Source organism: Scyliorhinus canicula, chromosome 10 (genome assembly GCF_902713615.1).
Source record: "Scyliorhinus canicula chromosome 10, sScyCan1.1, whole genome shotgun sequence".
Taxonomy (NCBI): domain Eukaryota; kingdom Metazoa; phylum Chordata; class Chondrichthyes; order Carcharhiniformes; family Scyliorhinidae; genus Scyliorhinus; species Scyliorhinus canicula.
Window position 1 is genome coordinate 183,472,834 of NC_052155.1, and position 19,940 is coordinate 183,492,773.

A 19,940-nucleotide genomic window follows, 5' to 3' on the forward strand; every position below is an offset into this window, starting at 1 on the left:
CACTTGTTTCCTTTACATTGGGTGTTGTTCTTGTCAATTGACCTGACAAGTGTCAGATGAAAAGCTTTAACAGCACATGTCTTTTTTCAGCAATACTCAAACCTGCACCTACGTTTACATTCAAACTTACATTTTCCACCAAATACCTTTAGCAGAAACAGAGTATTTTTGATTAGATCATTCAAACTTACAGTTTTTCATGCCATTTGTTAGATTTTTCCTGTGCTCTGCACAATATGTGTACATTTCTCTCAAGTATTTACAAAAGCGGTTTGTTACTAACTTGCCTTATTGACAAAAGTGACGAACTTTATGTCATAAGTAGATCGTTTCAGGGACATTTGCACTGTATTCGATTTTAAATTCTCACCCTTCCCTATCTCTGTAATTTCCTCTAGCCACACAATTGTCTCTGCACACTTCAAATTCTGGCATGTTATATTGTCTGGGATTCTCCGACCCTGCTCCGGGTTGGAGAATCCTCGGGGTGAGAGGCGCGAATCCCGCCCCGACGCCAGCTGCCCTATTCTCCGGCACCATTTTTACGGGGCCGGCGGGATTCCTGCCACACCGTTCGGGGGCCGTTGACATCAGCACCCCCCCCCCCCCCCCCAACAATTCTCCAGGCCCCAATGGGCCGAGCTGTCATCCAGTTTTGCTCAGTCCCCCCGGCGTGAATTACTCACCTCTTGCACGGCGGGACCTGGCAGGTGAGTGTGCGGAGGCGGTCCTGGGGTGGGCGCGGGGGATCCGACCCGGGGGGGGGGGGGGGGGGGGGGGGGGGGGGGGGGGATGGTGGCCTGGCCCGTGATCGGGGCCGACCGATCCTGCAGACGGGTTGGTTCCATGGGGGCCTTCTTTCCTCCGCGCCGAAGCCCTATCGGGCTCCGCCATATTGCCCGGGGGCCGGCGCGGGGAAGGGAAACCCTGCGCATGCACGGGAATATGCCGGCCCGTTCGCGCATGCGCTTGATCACGCCGGCCGTTCCATGCATGCGTGAACTCGCGGTGGCCCTTTGGCGCCGGCTGGAGCAGCGGAGACAACTCCGACGGCAACCTCGCCCCCTAGAAAGGTGAGAATTCCTCAGTTTGGGGGGCCGTTAACGCCAGAGTCGGTGGCACCGGTTTTCCTGCCAGTGTGGGGACATCCCACCATTATTAGAGAATCCTGCCGCATGCATCTGGGTGCTTGGTAGGGCTCCAGCGGTTACAAAGTTGACAGGAAGTTTCTGCTGCAAAGGATTACCACAGACAATTGAGTTTTGGATGTGTTCCAGGCAATTCCTGGTTTGTGAACCACCCCATCATCCTCCTGGATCCCAGACTCTGGGATCCTCTCTAAATCTCTCTGCTCCATTTTAAGAAGCTCCTTCAAACATACCTGTTGAACTGCATATCTCCTGATATGACTTGGTGTCAGTTTTTGTGGGATAACACTCCTGTCAAGTGCCCTGGGAACACATTGTAACAGATTACTATTTTAAAGGCGTGACATAAATGCTAGTCGTTCTGTTCTAACTACACTCAGGCATGGAATAATGATTTCTTCACGTCACTATGTGCGATCTGTGTATGTGCTGTCAACAGAATCCAAGTCAAGTACAGCAGGCTTTTATCTTCCGAGCTGCACATGAAACGACACTCAAATCTTTCTGTGCACAATTGCAGCTCTATGTCTGACAAAAAGAACGTTGATGGGCTGCCAGAATAATCTGTGTCCTCAGGGGAAAGTGAGGCATTTTACTCATCCTTACTCTCAAAGATGACCACATTGACCGCAAAGCTACGCTTATTCCGATGTAAAGACCATCATAGGCCGGGGTATTTTGAGCAAGTCATAAACATCCTGAGCCTTTCCTTAACAGTAGCTGAGTGCTCAGTTTAAGCCAGAACCTGCAACAAAGGTGAGAGAGAAGAAATGGCTACCACGCGGACCTGAATTTCCGGGGGGGGGTGGTGTGTGGGGGGGTGGGGGACGGAGGTGCTCATCCCCGCTGTTCGAACAGTTAGCGGGTAACACAACCCGCCGACTCTAGCAGGCCTGATGCCACTTCTCACTCGATCAAGGTTTGATTGGCTGAAGGCGGGACATCTGCCTGCCACAATCTGAATGGCCGGCAGCTCTCCAACCCTTCCAGGAACAGCGCTCCAGTGGCTGGATGAGGCACTGCAGGGAGCTGCCTGGAACCAAGTCCTGAGATCAGGGGCTGGACTCTCCGATTCTGCGGCAAAGTGCCGACGCCGGCGTGGGATCTGTGGCGTTTTACGCCGCCACAACTGGAGCCGATTCCGGGATCGATGAGGAGCTAGCAGCAGCGCCGGGTAAAACTCCCGGCTCCCGTGCCAAAAACGGCCGGACCCGTGGCCGTGCATGCGGACCCAACCTGCCAAATTCGGCCCCACAGGCCAAGCCCTGGCGACCCTCGGGAGCCACCCCAGCCAGCAGCACAGCTCCCGGCCGACTGTGGTGGCGAGGGACACAGTCCGTAGCTGCCACGCCGCGTTCCGACCGCTCAGATCACACGTCAACCGTGTGGTCGAAAACTCAGCCCATCAGGGATGGAGCATCGGGGGAGGGCCTTCCGATGATGCGCCAACGTTGTTCCAATGGCGTGCGACGCGGGATGCGATGACACCATTTCGGGGTGGGGGGGGGGCGGAGACTCAAACCGGCGTCAAACCGATGCCGCGCCACCCCCGATTTGGGCGTCGGAAGGGATTCTCCGCCTGATCACCAATTACGATATCGCCGTCGGGCAACGGAGAATCTCGCCCAAGGTATGTGGCAGGGGTCTGAGGGCCGGGAGGATAGGGAAGGCCTGGGGATTTGCGAGGGGGCTGATAGGGGTCCTGGTAGATCAGCTGGGGAGGGTGCAGTGAGGGGAGGGGCCCAGAGGTTACCGGGCCTCAAGGGCCTTACAAACACTGCATCCTCCTTTGAAGGCATATCAAAGGCAGAGAGAAAATGCAAGATGAGGAAATCCCGAGCCAGGAACTTGTTCAAAATCCAATTGCCTGTGGTAAGCTGTCCTGTTTGTTACGGAGACTTCCAGTCACCGATTGGTCTTGACAGTCACCTCAGTACGCACGGAACCCGACCAAACAGCCCAGAAGATGAACATGGTCATCTTCGCCTCAGGACAAGACCACGGTGTGTAAATTGGCAACCATGTTTCCTACATTATAACAATCAGGTCATGTGTACTCTGCCTGAAGCCTTATTGTCTGCTGATGCTCCATGTTTAGCCATTTTCTTGAAAGCCTTTGTTGGTTTGTCGTTGCCTTCCACTCTCAGGGGGTAGGACGGGGTGGCAGGGCCCAAGTTGACGTCCGGCGCAAGCGCTGCTGTTTCCATCATTCTAAATCACACACTAGCCATCGAGCCACTTGAGCTAACCTACTCTCCAGCACACGTGTCTACGCTTTATACAATGTCATTGGCTGCAAAGCACTTTGCAACATCCTGACGTCATGAAAGGTGCCACATAAATGCAAAGTTTAAGCTTCCTGTTATAATAATAATCTTTATTAGTGTCAAAAGTAGGCTTACATTAACACTGCAATGAAGTTACTGTGAAAAGCCCCTAGTCGCCACATTTCGGCGCCTGTTTGGGTACACAGAGGGAGAATTCAGAATGTCCAATTCACCTAACAAGCACATCTTTCGGGACTTGTGGGAGGAAACCGGAGCACCCGGAGAAAACCGACGCAGACACGGGGAGAACGTGCAGACTCCGCACAGACAGTGTCCCAAGTCGGGAATCTAATCTGGGACCCTGGTTGCACTGTGAAGCAATAGTGCTAACCACTGTGCTACCGTGCCGCCCTTTAGTCCAGTCAATCCTTTTTCTTTAGTCACACCTTCAATGATTTTGCCTTCAACTGCTAAGGTCCTGAACTCTGGAATTCCCTTGCTAAACAACCCTGCCTCTCTACCTCTCTTTCCTCCTTTAAGACACAACTTAAAACATAACTTTCTTATCGAGGTTTTGGTCATCCCTGCACTATCTCCCTGAGTGGCCCAGTGCCAAGATTAGTTTGAAAATGCTGAGGGGACTGTATATAAATACAAGGTGCTGTTGTTGAAATCTATCTATATATCTTTGATGAGTATGGCAGGTATTCTCAATTGCCAGCTTCTTCGAAAGCCAATAGTACAGTTGTTTATCATGTGGGGCAATTCATAGGAACAGGAGGAGGCCATTCAACCCCTCCAAGCCCATTCTGTCATTCAGTTGGAATGTTGATGATTTGTACCTTCACTCCAGCTACCCGCTCCTCCCTCTACGGTTTTGTAAACCTTTCATAACCCTTAAAAGAAAATCTAGTTTTGCCATTTCAGTTGCACCTGTAGCCTCAATACCTTTGTCGGAGAGAGTGACAGATTTCCACTACCCATTGGGTGCCATCTGTACAAAGGAAGGAAGACTTGCATTTGTTTAGCAACTTTCACGTCAGGATATCGTAAAATGTTTCACGGCCGATGAGGTACTTTTGAAGCGCAGTCACTGTTGTCATGTAGGAAATTCAGCAGCCATTTTGCGCACAGGAAGATCCCACAGCCAGTGATGTGATAATGACCAGATCACCTTTTTTAAAATGATATTGACTGAGGGATGAATAATAGCCAGGACCCCAGTAAGAATCCCATTGCTCTTCATCAAAGAGTGCCATGGGATACTTTACCTTCCCTCGAGAGAGCCCCCCCCCCCCCCCCCCCCCCCCCCCCACCTCCCCCCCCCCCCAACCACCGGGGAATGGAACTTAAAGACATGAGCAAGCAAAAGTTTCATCAAGTTTATAGAGGTCCTAGGGCAGCACGGTGGCGCAGTGGTTAGCATTGCTGCCTATGGTGCTGAGGACCCGGGTTCAAATCCCGGCCATGGGTCACTGTCCGTGTGGAGTTTGCACATTCTCCCTGTGTCTGCGTGAGCTTCACCTGCACAACCCAAAGATGTGCAGGGTAGGTGGATTGGCCGTACTAAATTGCCCCTTAATTGGAAAAAATAATTGGGTACTCTAAATTTATATTTTTTTAAAGTTTATAGAGGCCCTGGAGATGCTGCAAAAGCAGATTTACAAGGATGATAACTTAACTGTAACTGTCCGGAAAAACTAAATAGCCTGGAGCTTTTTCCTCTCCGAAATGGAAGTCTGATTGGGTGACCAGAACTTGTGCTGTTTGCATCGTTCTAAACCACTGAGCTAACCGGCTCCCGAGACTTTAAACAACTTCTTTGGCTACAAAGCACCTTTGGGGCATGAAAGGGTTGTTCATGGAGGAGATGACTCCACTTGTGCTGTGGAGGCCAAGTTACTCTGTGCCTTTAAGGCAGAGATAGGCAGGTTCTGGATTAATTAGGGGATCAGGGATTATGGGGAGAAGGCAGGAGAATGGGGATGAGAAAATATCAGCCATGATTGAATGGCGGAGCAGACTCCATGGGCCGAGTGGCCTAATTCTGCTCCTATGTCTTATGGTGCTCGAGTTCAAAATCCACTTATGGGGAAGCTGGATAAACACATGAGGGGGTGAAAGAAATAGAAGGTCATTCTGACCGGTGGATGAAGAAACTCAGAAGAGTCTTCCACAATCGGCAGTTGGTAATTATGTGGGAGCTGGATTTAGTAGATTAGAAATATACTGCAGTCCCCACACTTCCTGACGGCCAGTGCTCAAGCGGAGAAAGTGAAGGAGGAAAAAGAAAGAGCGAGTTCCGTGTTCTCCGACTCTCCTCAGATCCAGTTTCCCAGTGACATTGTGGAGATCTAGGGGCAATGAGCTTGTCCATTGGCCAATCATGGTGACTATTGTGAGGGAGGAATGGAGAAAGATAGGGGGCTGGATTCTCCGATTCTGGGGATGGCCCCACGCCACCGATTCCCGCTTGGCTGGGGGCTAGCATGCCGGCAGCGTAGGGCACCCGGCTCTAGCTACCGATACGGCCCAGAGAAGTGCCGGGTCCGTGGCCGCGCATGCACACGACGGCGGCCTGCAGTGGCCGCACCGTGCTACATGGCGCCAGCCACTCGCGGACCAGGCCCACGAAATATTGCCCCCCCCTCCAGCCGGCACTCACGCCCCAGACCACCCCCCCCCCCCCCCCCCCGCACTGTGCCCACAGCGCCTGATGAAGATGCCCCTGCCCGCGGATCGGCCCTCCCCCGACTGTGGCAGCGCTGGGCTGTGTCCGCAGCAGCGACGCCGAGTTCCCGACAGATGAGACCATGAGAGACCCACGCCGTCGGGTACTCAGCCGGTCGGGGGCGGAGCATGGTACGGCGGGCCTCAGGCAACGTCCTGAGGCCGTCGAGCTTTGGCGGGGGCGGAGCATCTCAAACACGGCGCCGCCCCCGATTTGGTCGGGAACTTTGATTCTCCGCCCGATTGCCAAACGCAATTTCGGCATCGACGACCGGAGAATCCAGCCCAGGAAGTTTATTGGCTAGAGTGTCTCAAGAAATATTCTGCTCTTAATCCTATTGCTGAAGAAAAGGCGCTTGTGCAGCATTGTATGGGAACTAATAACACTTATTTATTCATGTTACCTGACGTGTGTGTAATAAGCAACACTTTTCATCAATTACTCTCCCATTCCATATTTATATCTATAAGTGTAAAAGTTCCAGATGGAAATTTACACGTTTTCTAATAATAATCAGCCTTGCTTTATGTGTTAATGCCTGACAATCTGACTGAACTTTTAAAACACGAAACTCCAAATTTACATAGAATCAAAGAGAAGGTTCCGCACAGAAACAGGCCATTCGGCCCAGTTGGTCTGTGTTGTTGGTTTTGTTCGACACAAACCTCCTGCAACCCCCCCCCCCCCCCCCCCCCCCCACCCCCACAAACCACGTCATCTAATTCCATCGTGTAAGATTCAGTTTCTGACGTTTATGCAACTCCCAAGCTTCGAGCCCGAAGCAGCTGAAGACATGCATGGCCACCAACAATGGAACAAGTCAAATTGGGAATGGAGGACGGAGCTGAATGAATTAAAAGGAATTTTATGTGCAGTGGAGGAGGAAATGTGTGATATCCACTTGATTGTGACTGTTCCGGCTAATACAAAATTAGGTAGCAGGTATCAGTGAGAAAACAGCAAACAGAAAAGCTGAGCTCATGGTTTTGTGCACATCAAGGGATTTTGACCAGTGCATTACTAGCGCAGTAAATGTTTTGCTTGCCTGTTCTTTTAGATGGGACATTGAAGTCATTTACTTTAGCTCCAGTGAAAGTCGATTCCCTATTGAAGGTTGAAGCAGTCTCTGCTGCTCCCTAGTGACGAAAGAGCTCAAATGGATGATTTTAATCACCAGGTCAGCCAGCTGAGATTTCTGTACATTCGCAGTTTGGAAATGAAACCACCTAGTGGCATCTTTCCAATTTACAGTCTGTAAGTCAGAAAACCCCTCCAGCTTTACCTGGAAAATGTACACAAAAATATAACTGGGTACGGCGCCTGTAATCAAAGGTCAGAAAAGTGCAGGTACGAATACATTTTTGAGATATCAAATTTTAGTTGTGATCACCTTGACTTTGCAGCATTGCTGCTGCATCCGCCTCTTGTGCAGCCATTGATCCCAAGATGTCACATTGAGGAGCAAACGCCCACGCTTGAATAGCTTCAGAAACAGGATCTAGCGCTGTATTGGTTCAGGTGTTGTGTGGTGTCGCTGCCATTGAGTCTATGTTCTGGTTGGGCCACAATTAGTTCTACTCATCACACTTTGGTCCTTGAGAGGGTTCGCGGGTGATTTACCCTTGGGGCGGCACAGTGGCACAGTGGTTAGCACTGCTACCTCAGCGCCAGGGACCTGGGTTCAATTCCGGCCTTGGGTCACTGTCTGTGCGGAGTCTGCATGTTCTCCCGTGTCTGCGTGGGTTTCCTCCGGGTGCTCCGGTTTCCTCCCACAGTCCAAAGACGTGCAGGTTACGTGGATTGGCCATGCTGAATTGCTGTTTCCCTGTGCCGATGGTACAAAGACTAGGGGGCACAGAAATGGGGGCAAGAGATGCGGGGGGGGGGGGGGGGGGGGGGGGGGGGTCGAGGAGAAAACTTTTAACGCAGTGAATGGCAGTGGCCTGAATCTCTGTGCCTACGAATCAGTTGAAAGCGGAGATGACCGTGATTTCAATAGAAAATTAGACGGGCACTAGTGGGAAATGGACTTCTGCAGGGATTGAGCAGTGGAACTCCCACGTACGTCTATCTATTACTGGGTGTGCCCTGTACCTCGACACGGTGCTTTGGCCTCCTTCTATGCTGCGTTGACTGTCTTTTAATAAGTGGCCTAATATCAGTTTCAGGACTTGAGCCAGGCATTGGGGGTGTGTGTACTGTTGCTGTCGTGTGTTTTTGATCTCCCTATAAAGGGGACATTTCGATAAGTCGGATTGCAAACCAACGTCACACTAATTCTAAGTTGTAACGGGAGGTTCTGGGTGACGAGCTGCCGGGTCTGAGTGCCTCTTGCCTCACAGGTTACTGGACAGGTTGCCTGGAGATAACTAAGTAGCCGCCCCAACGCGGTCGGAGTCCGGAGAAGGGAAGGCCAGCGACAGAGGCTACGGATGTGGGGGGGGGTGATCAGGGCCCTAAAAAGCATTATTTCCGTGCACTTCTATCTGTCACCAGGTGTATCCTTTACCTGTGAGCAGGTGCTTTGTAATGACTCACCTGCCGAAAACATCATGCTGCTGCTGCTGAATAACCTCTCACATTCTAGTGACCTCACTATACCGCGCTGCGCTCTGCGGGGCTGTACTGATTTTAGGTAGCGTACACCCACGTCTCATGCGGGAAGAGAAGAAAACCCTGGGGCGCGATTCTCCCGAGTTACGAAAAATCGGGAAGCTGGCGTCAAAAACGGGCGCGTTTGACGCCAGCCTCCGCCCCCCCGACCGGGAACCGATTCATCTCCCCGGTCGGGGCTAGCATCGCGCGGCCGTGAACTCCGGCATCGCGGGCTTAACGAATTTAGTTTAGCCCGCTAGCCAAAGTTAGCGACGGCTGACGCGTCAGATGACGTCATCACGCATATGCGTGAAACCCGCGCATGCGCGGGCCAGTATGCCCCTCAGCCGCCCCACGAATGGATCCTACGGGGCGGCGGAGGGAGAAAGAGTGCGCGGGGTGGTACGGCCGTGCCAATCGGTGCCATGGTTCCCGAGAACGGGACTTTACGGCCGTTTTTGCGAACGGTCAGAGCAGGTGTGTTTTACGCTTGTAAAAACGGCCGTAAAGGCCTTGGAAATCGGCCCATCGGCCAGGAGTGAATCGCTGCTCGCCGTAAAAAAACAGCGGGCAGCGATTCGTGTCGGGAGGCGGGCGTGGGGGGGGGGGAGAATAGCGGGAGGGCATCGGACCAGCGTGTCCGTAAAAATTTACGCCGCCCGCTGTTCTCTGATTTTTTGTAAGTCGGGAGAATCGCGCCCCTGTTATTTTTGCCTAGCATTGGCATTGTGGCACAGTGTTTAACCTCGGGTGACGAGGTGGAGTTTATGCTTCCTCCCCGTGCAGGTGTGGATTTCCTCCGGGTGCTCCGGTTTGCACCCACCCCGGGCAACTCAGTCAGCATTTTAAAGACCTCTGTCAGATCACCTATAAGTCTTTTCGAAAGAAAAGGCCTCCAACCTATTCAATCCAACTCAATAGTTGCAATCTCCCAGTTCTTTAGCTTAAAGGACAATCTTAAGTTGCTGACTGAATCTCACCCTGTACGCAGCTTGTCGATGTTAATCAAAGAGGTTGTCTGTGCATGTAAATCAGCTGTGAAATTTAAGCCATATGATTCACAGGGCAACCTTTTTGTGACGGCTCACTACAATTATAGTTTGAATCTTACTGCTCTCGTACCTGTTCAGCACTTTCCGACAGACTGACACCCTTGAAATGTGAAACATGCGTTTTAATTTGGCCACAATCATCTTTGCCATGCTGTAATTAGAGCTGTCACTCAATATTCAAGTTGATTTCCGCGCTGTTTGATTTAATTAGCCCTCCGACGAAAAGATCAGGCAGAACAAAAATTACGGAGGCGTTTGGCGGGTTAGATATCGAGGAGGATGTTTTCATTTGAGGGTGCCAGGGGCACCCAAACGAAGGACCATGAATATAACTCGCAAACAAACAAACCTCATGAGGAACGCAGAGAAAACTCCTGTTGTCAGAGTGCGGTGAGAATGTGGAACACGCTACTAGATGAGTGAGAGACAGCGGGCGGAATTCTCCGCTCCCGGGAAAAATGGGGAGAACCGTCGTGAACTCGGCCGAGTTTCACGACGGCCCCAGAGGCCGCCCCTCGCCCCCTATTCTCCCCTCCGGCGGGGCTAGGAGCGGCGCTCCGTAACTCTCGGCCGCGGAGGCGTCGCGCCAAGAATGACGCAGCCGGCGCGCCTAATGACGTCAGCCGCGCATGCGCAGGTTGGTCGGCTCCAACCCGCGCATGCGCGGCTGACGTCATGATGCTGATGGCACGAACCCGCGCATGTGCGGTGGCCGTCTTTCCCCAGCCGCCCCGCAAGACGTGGCGGGTTGATCTTGCGGGGCGGTGGAGGCGAATAGTGCATCCAATTTGGACGCCGGCCCGACGATCGGTGGGCACCGATCGCGGGCCAGTCCCCTCCCGAGCACAGTCGTGGTGCTCTTGCCCCAAACGGCCCCTAGAAGCCCCAAACGGGCATCTGGCACCCGTTTCACGACGGCAGCGACCGGGTGTGTTTGCCGCCGTCGTGAAACAGTTGTGAACGGCCGGCCGCTCGGCCCATCGGGGTCGGAGAATCGCCGTTAGCCGTGAAAAACGGAGAATTCCGCCCAGTGAGAAGGATATGCTGATAGGACAGAGTAAATGAGGGGGACAACCGACTTGCATTGGATGGTGAGAGAATGTTTCTGCTTGTATTTTGATGTTATAACTGGACGGGGAGATTCCAGAAAGGAACCCCGGCTCAAAATAACTTGGACTTTTTAAAAAATGAAACGTGGAGGAACAGAATCACAGGACCGCTAATTATTTTTAACAGCAAGAAATTGATTAAACATGAAAAGTTGGATTATTGTACAATTTCTCCCCCGTTAGCTTAATTACGCACAGGTTTTAAGATAAATAGATTACAAAGTACATCTTAAATCTAGTACATCTACAATAGTCTCATTAACACACAAAGTCCCTTTTAAGCACACAAGATGACTGTGGTCAGACACACTCCTCTCCGGACCCAAGTGAATGTCTGTGAATGTATCCTCAAAATTCCTGCAGATGATTATTATACCGTGACCCACCTTGCTTCACGGAACGTCAAATTCCGCTTTCAAAAGTCACACTTTCAAATCTTCTTTTAAATTACTTTTTCCCTCCACTGCTACCATCAAGCTTTCGCATTTTACGCCTCTCCTTTCAGGTTTCCTTTCTCTTAAAGGCTTTTACGCAAACTCAGAGGTCCAGCCATCGATTTCCATAATTATTTCTGTCTCCCAAACTGGAGTCATTTCTCACAAACCTTAGCACTACTGCAGATCTCTTTCTGGCCTCTCACGGTCCAATACTTTTTCAACTCTCTGTGACTTTACTGAACCTGTTGTGGTTCCCAGTTTCATCTGTTCCGTTAACTCCAGACTTCCTGGAAACTTCCAAGATAACTGCGCTGCTCTAATTCAAGCCTCTTGTGTAGCCCACAATTTTATTCTGCTCCATCCTGTCTGGCTGCGCCTCCAGTTGCTTAGGCTGTGAGTTCTGGAATACGCCCTCTGCACCTCTCTACCTTGCTTGCATTATTTAAGATGCTTCTTCAAATAGAATGGAATCGAATCCCTACAGTGCAGAAGGAGGCCATTCAGCCCATTGAGTCTGCACCGATCCAACGAAAGACCACCCTACCCAGGCCCAATCTCCCGCCCTATCCCTGTAACCCCACCCAACCTTTGGTCACTATGGGCAATTTATCATGGCCAAGCCACCTAACCTCTACAATTTTGGGCTGTGGGAGGAAACCGGAGCATCCGGAGGAAACTCACGTTTACATGGGGAGAACGTGCAAACTCCACACAGACAGTCCAGGCCGGCATTGACCCGGGTCCCTGCCGCTGTGAAGTAGCAGTGCTAACCACTGTGCCGTTGTGCCGCCCCATCTGCGTCTTTGACTGAGGTTTTGGTCATCTGATCACACATTTGGTATCTGATGAATTTTAAAGATACTTATAACAGTCTCAGTTTTTTTTAAATTAAGTGGTCTTAAAACCCTCAATTACTTAACTACATTACCAACATTTAGAAACTGCTTCCATTTCACCACAGGATTTGACTAAACATTTGATCATTGCTAAAAAGTCAATTAGCTCATAGTGCAGCCGTTGAAATCAACACTATTCCACCCGTTGCTTTTATTTTTAAAAGGTTTTGTGTCCTCATTTACTATACAAGTGACACCACCTGACACTTATGTACCCCAGAATAACAGCAACTACTGTTGAACAGTAGCCTGATCATTTTAGGGCTCATTTGATCTTTAAGCCAACGTTCAAAGATACAAAGGTCCTGCCCCAAAACAATGCTGACACAAGTTAAGCATCAGGAAGGCCTCTCAAATCAATTTTGGGGGTGGGGGATTAAAAATAAAATTACGTTTACATTTTAATCTAATACGGCCTGGTGTCATACTTTGTTTTATAATACTCCCATGAAGCACCTTGGGACGTTTTCTCACTCTAAGGAGCCAAATCAATGTAAATTGTTTTAATCCAATACTCTGCAAGGAATGGGCGGCACGGTAGCACAGTGGTTAGCACAGTTGCTTCACAACAGCAGAGTCCCAGGTTCGATTCCCGGCTTGGGTCACTGTCTGTGCGGAGTCTGCACGTTCTCCTCGTGTCTGCGTGGGTTTCCTCCGGGTGCTCCGGTTTCCTCCCACAAGTCCCGAAAGACGTGCTTGTTAGGTGAATTGGACAATCTGAATTCTCCCCTCTGTGTACCCGAACAGGCGCTGGAATGTGGCGACTAGGGGCTTTTCACAGTAACTTCATTGCAGTGTTAATGTAAGCCTACTTGTGACAATAAAATTATTGTTATATGCTAATCAAAGAAGAAACCATTTAGAACAGTGACAGAAATTATGGAATAAACTTCCCATTTAAACACATTATTAATCTTCTGAGGTAAAAACAGAAAATGCTGGAAGATTTCAGCATCTGTGGCGAGAGAAGGGAGCTGACGTCTGGATGACACTTGTTCGAAGCCATTAATTATCGGAACGTGACTGTACATTCAAATTCCACCATGGCAACTGGTGGAGTATAAATCCAATGAATAAATCCGTAATTATAAAGCTAGCCTCAGCACTGGTGTCCACGGGCAATCGCTCATCGATTGGCATAAAAACCCCTTCAGGGAAGGAAAGCTACCCATTACCCGCTGATGTGTGACTCCAGACCCACAGTAATGTGGCTGACTCTTCACTTCCCTCTGACATGGCCGAGCGAGTCATTCAGTTCGAGGGTATTTAAGGATGAGCCACAAATGTCGGCCTTGCCAGCGACGCCCACATCCCGTGAAAGAATTTTTTGAAGCGATTCCAGAGCTTTTATTGGAAGAAGAGCAGGGAGTTCCCACCATTGTCCTGGGTAATATTTATCCTACAATCAACATCTCTACAAAATAGATTTAATTGTTTATCTCATTGGTGTTTATGGCAGCTTACTAATTGGCTGTTGCAATTTCTACATCACAATAGAAAGTACGTCATTGGCTGTAAAGTACTTTTGGGGTGTCCTGAGGTCATGAAAAGTTCAGTAGGAATGCAACTCTTTTTCTCTCTGATGCGCTGCCAAAAGGTGTTTGCTCATACAAAAGGGTTTGATGCCACCAGTTCTTCCTGGTTTGTAGGCAGTGAATGCATTTTAATTGCGAATGTGTCTGTTTTGAAAGATTGTTGTGTTTTATTTCTCCACAGGAGAAAAGCCATACACATGTACTCCTTGTGACGACGCAGTGACAGAGTCACCTCCACTCAAGTGCCACTCGCCCTCCCACCGCATAGCTCCTCAGGATGAATCTCAGGAAGACATTCCAGATCCCAATGACAGGATTCATGAGCCTTTTCCCGATACGCCAGGATCCAGTCATTCTCCAATTGATGCATCCCGCTGTTTGGATGTTAATGCGGCCATGACAGCCTCTGGGGAGCGTGGTGCTATTTCTGAAGCTCAGGTGCTCAGGGGACAACAGAGAGAGAAACTTTTTGGATCTAACGGAGACACAGAAATTATCTTTCAGTCCAATTCGTCACCAGATTGTCAGGACACACCAGGCAGTGGAAGCAATTCAGGGTCACCCCCTCCATTGGAGAGCTTAAATCGCACCAATTTAAATGTTGAAGGGCCTTCAGAAGATACAGATCAATTGCACGCCATCGATACCCACACAAATACATCTCAGGATGAGTTTCCATTGGATTTGACCGTAACATTTTTTAAAGAGGTCACCTGCAAGGATAATTTCTATTTGAAGGGCTCGCCTACCTCACCAGCACAGGACGCTATGATCACACACTTTTGTCAGTTTTGTAATCACACAACACTTTACCCTGAAGTGCTCCTGATGCACCAGCGTGTGCTACACAAGCTAAACCTCAATAGGCCGGCTCCAAAATGGCTGGCGAGGAATGGGTTGAAAGTCACGAATCACGACTCGGCCGGTCTTCTGAGGAGTCGACGCACGGGACCCCCTCCGGTACTGAATGGGAAAGAGAGCTCTCCCAGGCTCACCTCTACACAGGGACATGCTCACCCCCGGTGCCAAAGGCGATCACCAACTCCCGAAGCAGCTCCCTTGTTGTCAGGGATCGCTAACCAGTTACTTGACCCATCTCGGCACAGAGTTTCCCTCCCTCTCGCAGGCACAGGGTGTGCAGACTCAGCTCCAGGTGCTTACTGGTACCAGCGAGCAACCAGCCGTAAGCTTTATGGGTTCATTTCAGAAAAGAAAGTGCGCTCAAATGTATGCTCAGAGCACAAAATCTTACAAGCTGGCAATTTTGAAAGCAAGTTCACTAATGGGCAGCCTGCAGCTCCGAGATATGGATTGCCAACCGAGAGTGTTACCGAAGATAATTTTTTCCAAGAGGTCAGTGTCGGTGGTGCGATTTCTGGTAATCATCGCCAATTGTACCCATCAAACGCCCAAGTTGGTCGAGAATGCCAGAGCGTGCCCAGAGCAGGCCAGCTGAGTAAGGTGAAAGCCGACGCTCTGTTTGAACCAGAGTGTGGGTCAGGAGGTGCAACCGAGCTGGCATCATCAGGGCACGGCCTACGAGGTGGGCAGATGAATCGGTTGATGCCACGTCGTCCGAGTCCAGAGGAACTCTCTGCAGCTTCACGCACCGTCGAGCAGGAGTCACCACCGGAGCCAGACTATGGGGCAAAGCACATGGATTCCTTTAACATGCTGACGAGCTACAGTCCAAAAGATCTGTCTGCCTTATATCAAAGCTGGGGAGCAAACAGTCCCTTTGTGGATCCAACAGGTGAAACAAGTTAGTATTTCAGTCGGTTTTGAAGCTCTACAGTAAGATGGCTGCTTTCTGTCACACAGCAGACTGGGTTTTTTTTTTTCAGATGGTTCGCACGAGCTGGTTTAATGATGAATGTGCAGATTAGTAATCAATGCATGATTGAATTAAACCTCAATATACCGGTGATCTTACGACTACATTTAGGTAGCACACGTTTATCTGAAATTAATACAGGAAAAGTTGGAAGTGCTCAGCAGGTCTGGCAACATCTTTGGTGAGATAATGGCTGAATTTGAAAAACAGGAAGGCGGAGTATTTTGTAGACAATGAAAGATTGGGGAAGTGTTGATATCCACAGGGCCTTGCATGTCCTTGTTCGCAAGTTGTTGAAAGTGTGCAACAAGCAATTAGGAAGGCTAATGTTATGTTGGCCTTTATTGCAAAGTAGAGTACGGGAGCAATGATGACCAGTTGCAGTTGTATAGAGCCTTGGGTGAGACTACTCCTGGAGTGATGTGTGCAGTTTTGATCTCCTTATCTAAGGAATGACGTGCTGGCCATAAAGGGAATGCAACAAAAGTTCACCAAACTAATTCCTGGGATGACAGGATTTTCCGATGAGGAGATTGGGCCCACATTCTCTGGAGTTTAGAAGAATGAGAGGTGATCTCATTGAAAAGCATGCACAATTCTTTTTTTTAATAAATTTAGATTACCCAATTATTTTTTCCAATTAAGGGGCAATTTAGCGTGGCCAATCTACCTACTCTGCACATTTTTGGGTTGTGGGGGTGAAACCCACGCAGACACGGGGAGAATGTGCAAACTCCACACGGACAGTGACCCAGAGCCGGGATCGAACCTGGGACCTCAGCGCCGTGAGACAGCTGTGCTAACCACTAGGCCACCGTGCTGCCCTAGCATGCACAATTCTTACAGGTTTTGTCAAGGGTCCACAGCCCGAGGCTGAGGAGACTCGGTCATTGAATATGTTCAAAGCAGAGTTCGATAGATTTGTGGATATTTAAGACATTGAGGGATATGGGGATAGCACGGGAAAATGGCATTGAGGTAGAAGGGCAGCCACGATCTAGTTGGTTGGCAGAGCAGGCTCGAGGGGTTCACTCCTGCTGCTAGTTCTTATTTTTTGTGGCTGATGGTGAAGTCCCACTCTTGGGGCTGAAATTAGGACGATACCCCATTTCCGCAGAACCAGGGTGGCACATTGCCACTGCCAACTGAGCAGGAGGCTAATTGGAGGCTCGCTGGCACATGTGTGATGATCTTCCTCCTGTGGTGTATGATTCGGTGCTTCCATCTGGGAAAAGCCGCACTGGAAAATACAACAGACTGAAGCACAACAAAACTATTTTCCCACCTTTACGCTCACTGGAACTGTTAGGCTGGCGGAAGATCAGAAAAAATGTCTTGCCAAACTTTAGGAATGCCAATGTGCATTATATCAGTGTGAGATGTAATATGTACCGCTTTCTCTCTATGTGCGTATGTATATTATAAGGTAAGGAGCAGGGGGTTCGGAGGGCATGTGAGGAAAAACATTTTCACCCAGAGGGTGGTGGGAATCTGGAACTCGCTGCCTGAAAGGGTGGTAGAGGCAGAGACCCTCACAACATTTAACAATGATGTGGAGATGCCGGCGTTGGACTGGGGTGAGCACAGTAAGAAGTCTTACAACACCAGGTTAAAGTCCAACATGTCCTGATGTAAGACTTCTTACTGAACATTTAAGAAGCATTTCGATGAGTATTTGAAATGTCAGAGTGTACGAGACTACAGACAAAGTGCTGGGAAATGGGATTAGAGTAAATAGGTGATTGATGACCAGCACTCTGGGCCAAAAGACCTCTTTCTATGCTGTAAAACTCGATGACGCTATAGATATACAAATATATTTCCTGGTTAGATCAGTGCTGCTGCATCCTACAGTACTGCCTTTCCATTCAGCCAGAAACGCAAACATCTCTACAGTTCCTGAAATTTCTTTTGTGATGGGATGTGGGCGCTTCTGGCCAGACCAGCATTTGTTGCCCATCTATAGTTGCCCTTAGAGCTTACTCAGAGGACACTTAGAGTCACTGAGGGCCTGTTGTCACCTGTAGGATAACACAATTCCTCCCAAAGCCCAGATGGGTCTTTGTGACAATCAGCAACATTTTCATGGTCACCATCACTGAGACTAGCTTGAATTCCAGATTTTATTCAAATGTCACCAAATGCCAGGGTGGGATTTGAACCCATGTCCCCAGAAAATTAGCTTGGGTCTCTAAAGTTATCAGTAACATTACCACCATCACCCCTCTGTACCGTTCATCGACACACAAATGACACACAAAATTCGAATTCAAAACCCACGCCCCAACACTTGCTGACCAGAGGCTTTTTCTGGTTTTGAATTCACTTCGATTTTGTTCTGTTTTGATAAAAGCAAACAGCAAACACGAAATAAGACATGTTTAAGGAAAGTTGCCAGATCTCCCTGTTTTAACGGGAAATGCCATCAACCTGTGTAATTACTTTTTGATATTGGACGGTGATCCTGTAAACATGAATGTAAGACATCTTGTCCCATCAAATGGAGGAGGGCACTCATAAATCTTGTGTTTCGCTGTAACACACATCCAATACAGATTGCAACAGGATTCAGTGCATGGCCTCTCTTCCAAGAATCCGGAAGGGAAAACTAACTTCTGTTCCGTTAGAGATGTCTGGGAACGGGAGCGTCGGAGGTTTGTTGTTTGTTGTTGCAGTGCAAGTAATTCCAGAGGCCTGGAGTAAAGGTCCAGGGACCCGAGTTTAGACCCCACCCCAGCAGCTTATACATGTGGAGTAAGAAGCTAGTGTCAGTAATGGTTTTTTAAAAATAAATTTAGAGTACCCACTAATTTTTTTTTCCCCAATTAAGGGGCAATTTAGCATGGCCATTTCACCGATTCTTCACATCTCTGGGTTGTGGGGGTGAGAGACCCACGCAGACACGGGGAGAACGTGCAAACTCCACACAGACAGTGACCGGGGCCGGGACCGAACCTGGGTCCTCGGCGCCGTGAGGCAGCAGTGCTAATTGCCGGGCCGCCCCTTATATAAAACACCTTTGAAGTAGCAAAACAATTGAGGTGCTGACCAGGAAAGATATTACAAATATATTAAAAATTGCACCTTAACTTCAGCAGAAGGTACGGGGGCGATGACCAAAAGCGAGGCCTAAGAAGTGTTTTTTGAAGGAATCTGTTGGAGGAGGAGAGAATTTAAGGAGGGAATTCCGGAGCTTGGGGCTCAGACAGCTGAAGACATGGTCGGCAATGGTGAAGGAATGAAAATCGGGGATGTACAAGAGGCCAGAACTGCAGAGATCTCGGAGGTTTGTAGGGCTGTGAGGCAGTTACGGAGGTAGGAAGCAGGAAAAGCAGAAAGGGGTTTCTAGACATGGATGAAGAATTTTCGGATCAGTTGCCAACCCGGCAGCCAGTGTAGGTCAGCAAATCCAGGGGCAATGAATAACTGCAATTTGGTGCACTTTAAGATATGGATTTGGTAGATACGTTAGCGACCTTTAAGACTTATCTGGATAGGCACATGAACAGACGGGGTATAGAAGGATACAGGCAGTTGGTCTAGATGGGACATGTGATCGGCGCAGGATTGGAGGGCCGAAGGGCCTGTTCCTGTGCTGTATTATTCTTTGTTCTTTGGATAGTAGAGTTTTAGGCGAGCACAGGTTTATGTAAGGTGGAAGATGGGTGTTGACCAAGTCAGCATTGAAATGGTCAAGACTAGCAGTAACAAAGGTATTGATGAATGATGCAACAGCAAATCTGCTGGGGCAAGGTGGGACTGGCAAGATTATGGAGCTGAAAGTAGGCAGTCTGAATGTTGGACATCTGGGGTCAACCACAACACAAAGATTTTGTTCTATTTATTCATGGATTGCAAGTGTCACTGGTAAGGCCAACATTTATCCACCTTCGCTAATTGCCCTTGAGAAGGTGGTGGTGAGCTGCCTTCTTGAACCGCTGCAGTCTATGTGGTGTAGGTACACCTGCAGCACAGTTAGGGAGGGAGTTCCAGGATTTTAACCCAGCAACAATGCAAAAACCGTGATATAGTTCCAGAGCAGGATGGTGTAAAACTTTGAGGGGATGATGGCGCTCCCATAAGGATGTTGCCATTTTCCTTCTAGGTCGTTGGGCTCGTGAGTTTGGAAGGTGGTTGCCGAAGGAGCTCTGGAGTTTCTGCAGTGTATCTTATAGATGGTACACACTGATGCCACTGTCTGCTAGCGGGTGGATATTTAACACAGTGGATGAGGTACCATTCAAGAGCACTGCTTTGTCCTGGATGGTGTTGAGCTTAATGAGTGTTGTGGAGGACATTCCATCACACTCCGAACTATTGCCTTGTATATGGCGGA

General features: G+C 49.3%; 1 protein-coding gene across 10 annotated transcripts in view; it reads left to right on the forward strand.

Moving 5' to 3' along the window:
• Nucleotides 1-19,940, forward strand: part of znf516 (zinc finger protein 516) — a 179,545-nt gene that overhangs the window by 102,913 nt on the left and 56,692 nt on the right. For 8 of the 10 annotated variants that reach the window (XM_038810271.1, XM_038810269.1, XM_038810274.1 and 5 more), the window contains one exon: nt 13,952-15,532. In XM_038810271.1, coding sequence (XP_038666199.1) covers nt 13,952-15,532 — 1,581 coding nt within the window. The remainder of the gene's footprint in view (nt 1-13,951; nt 15,533-19,940) is intronic. The other 2 variants (XM_038810278.1, XM_038810279.1) reach the window with 1 other exon arrangement.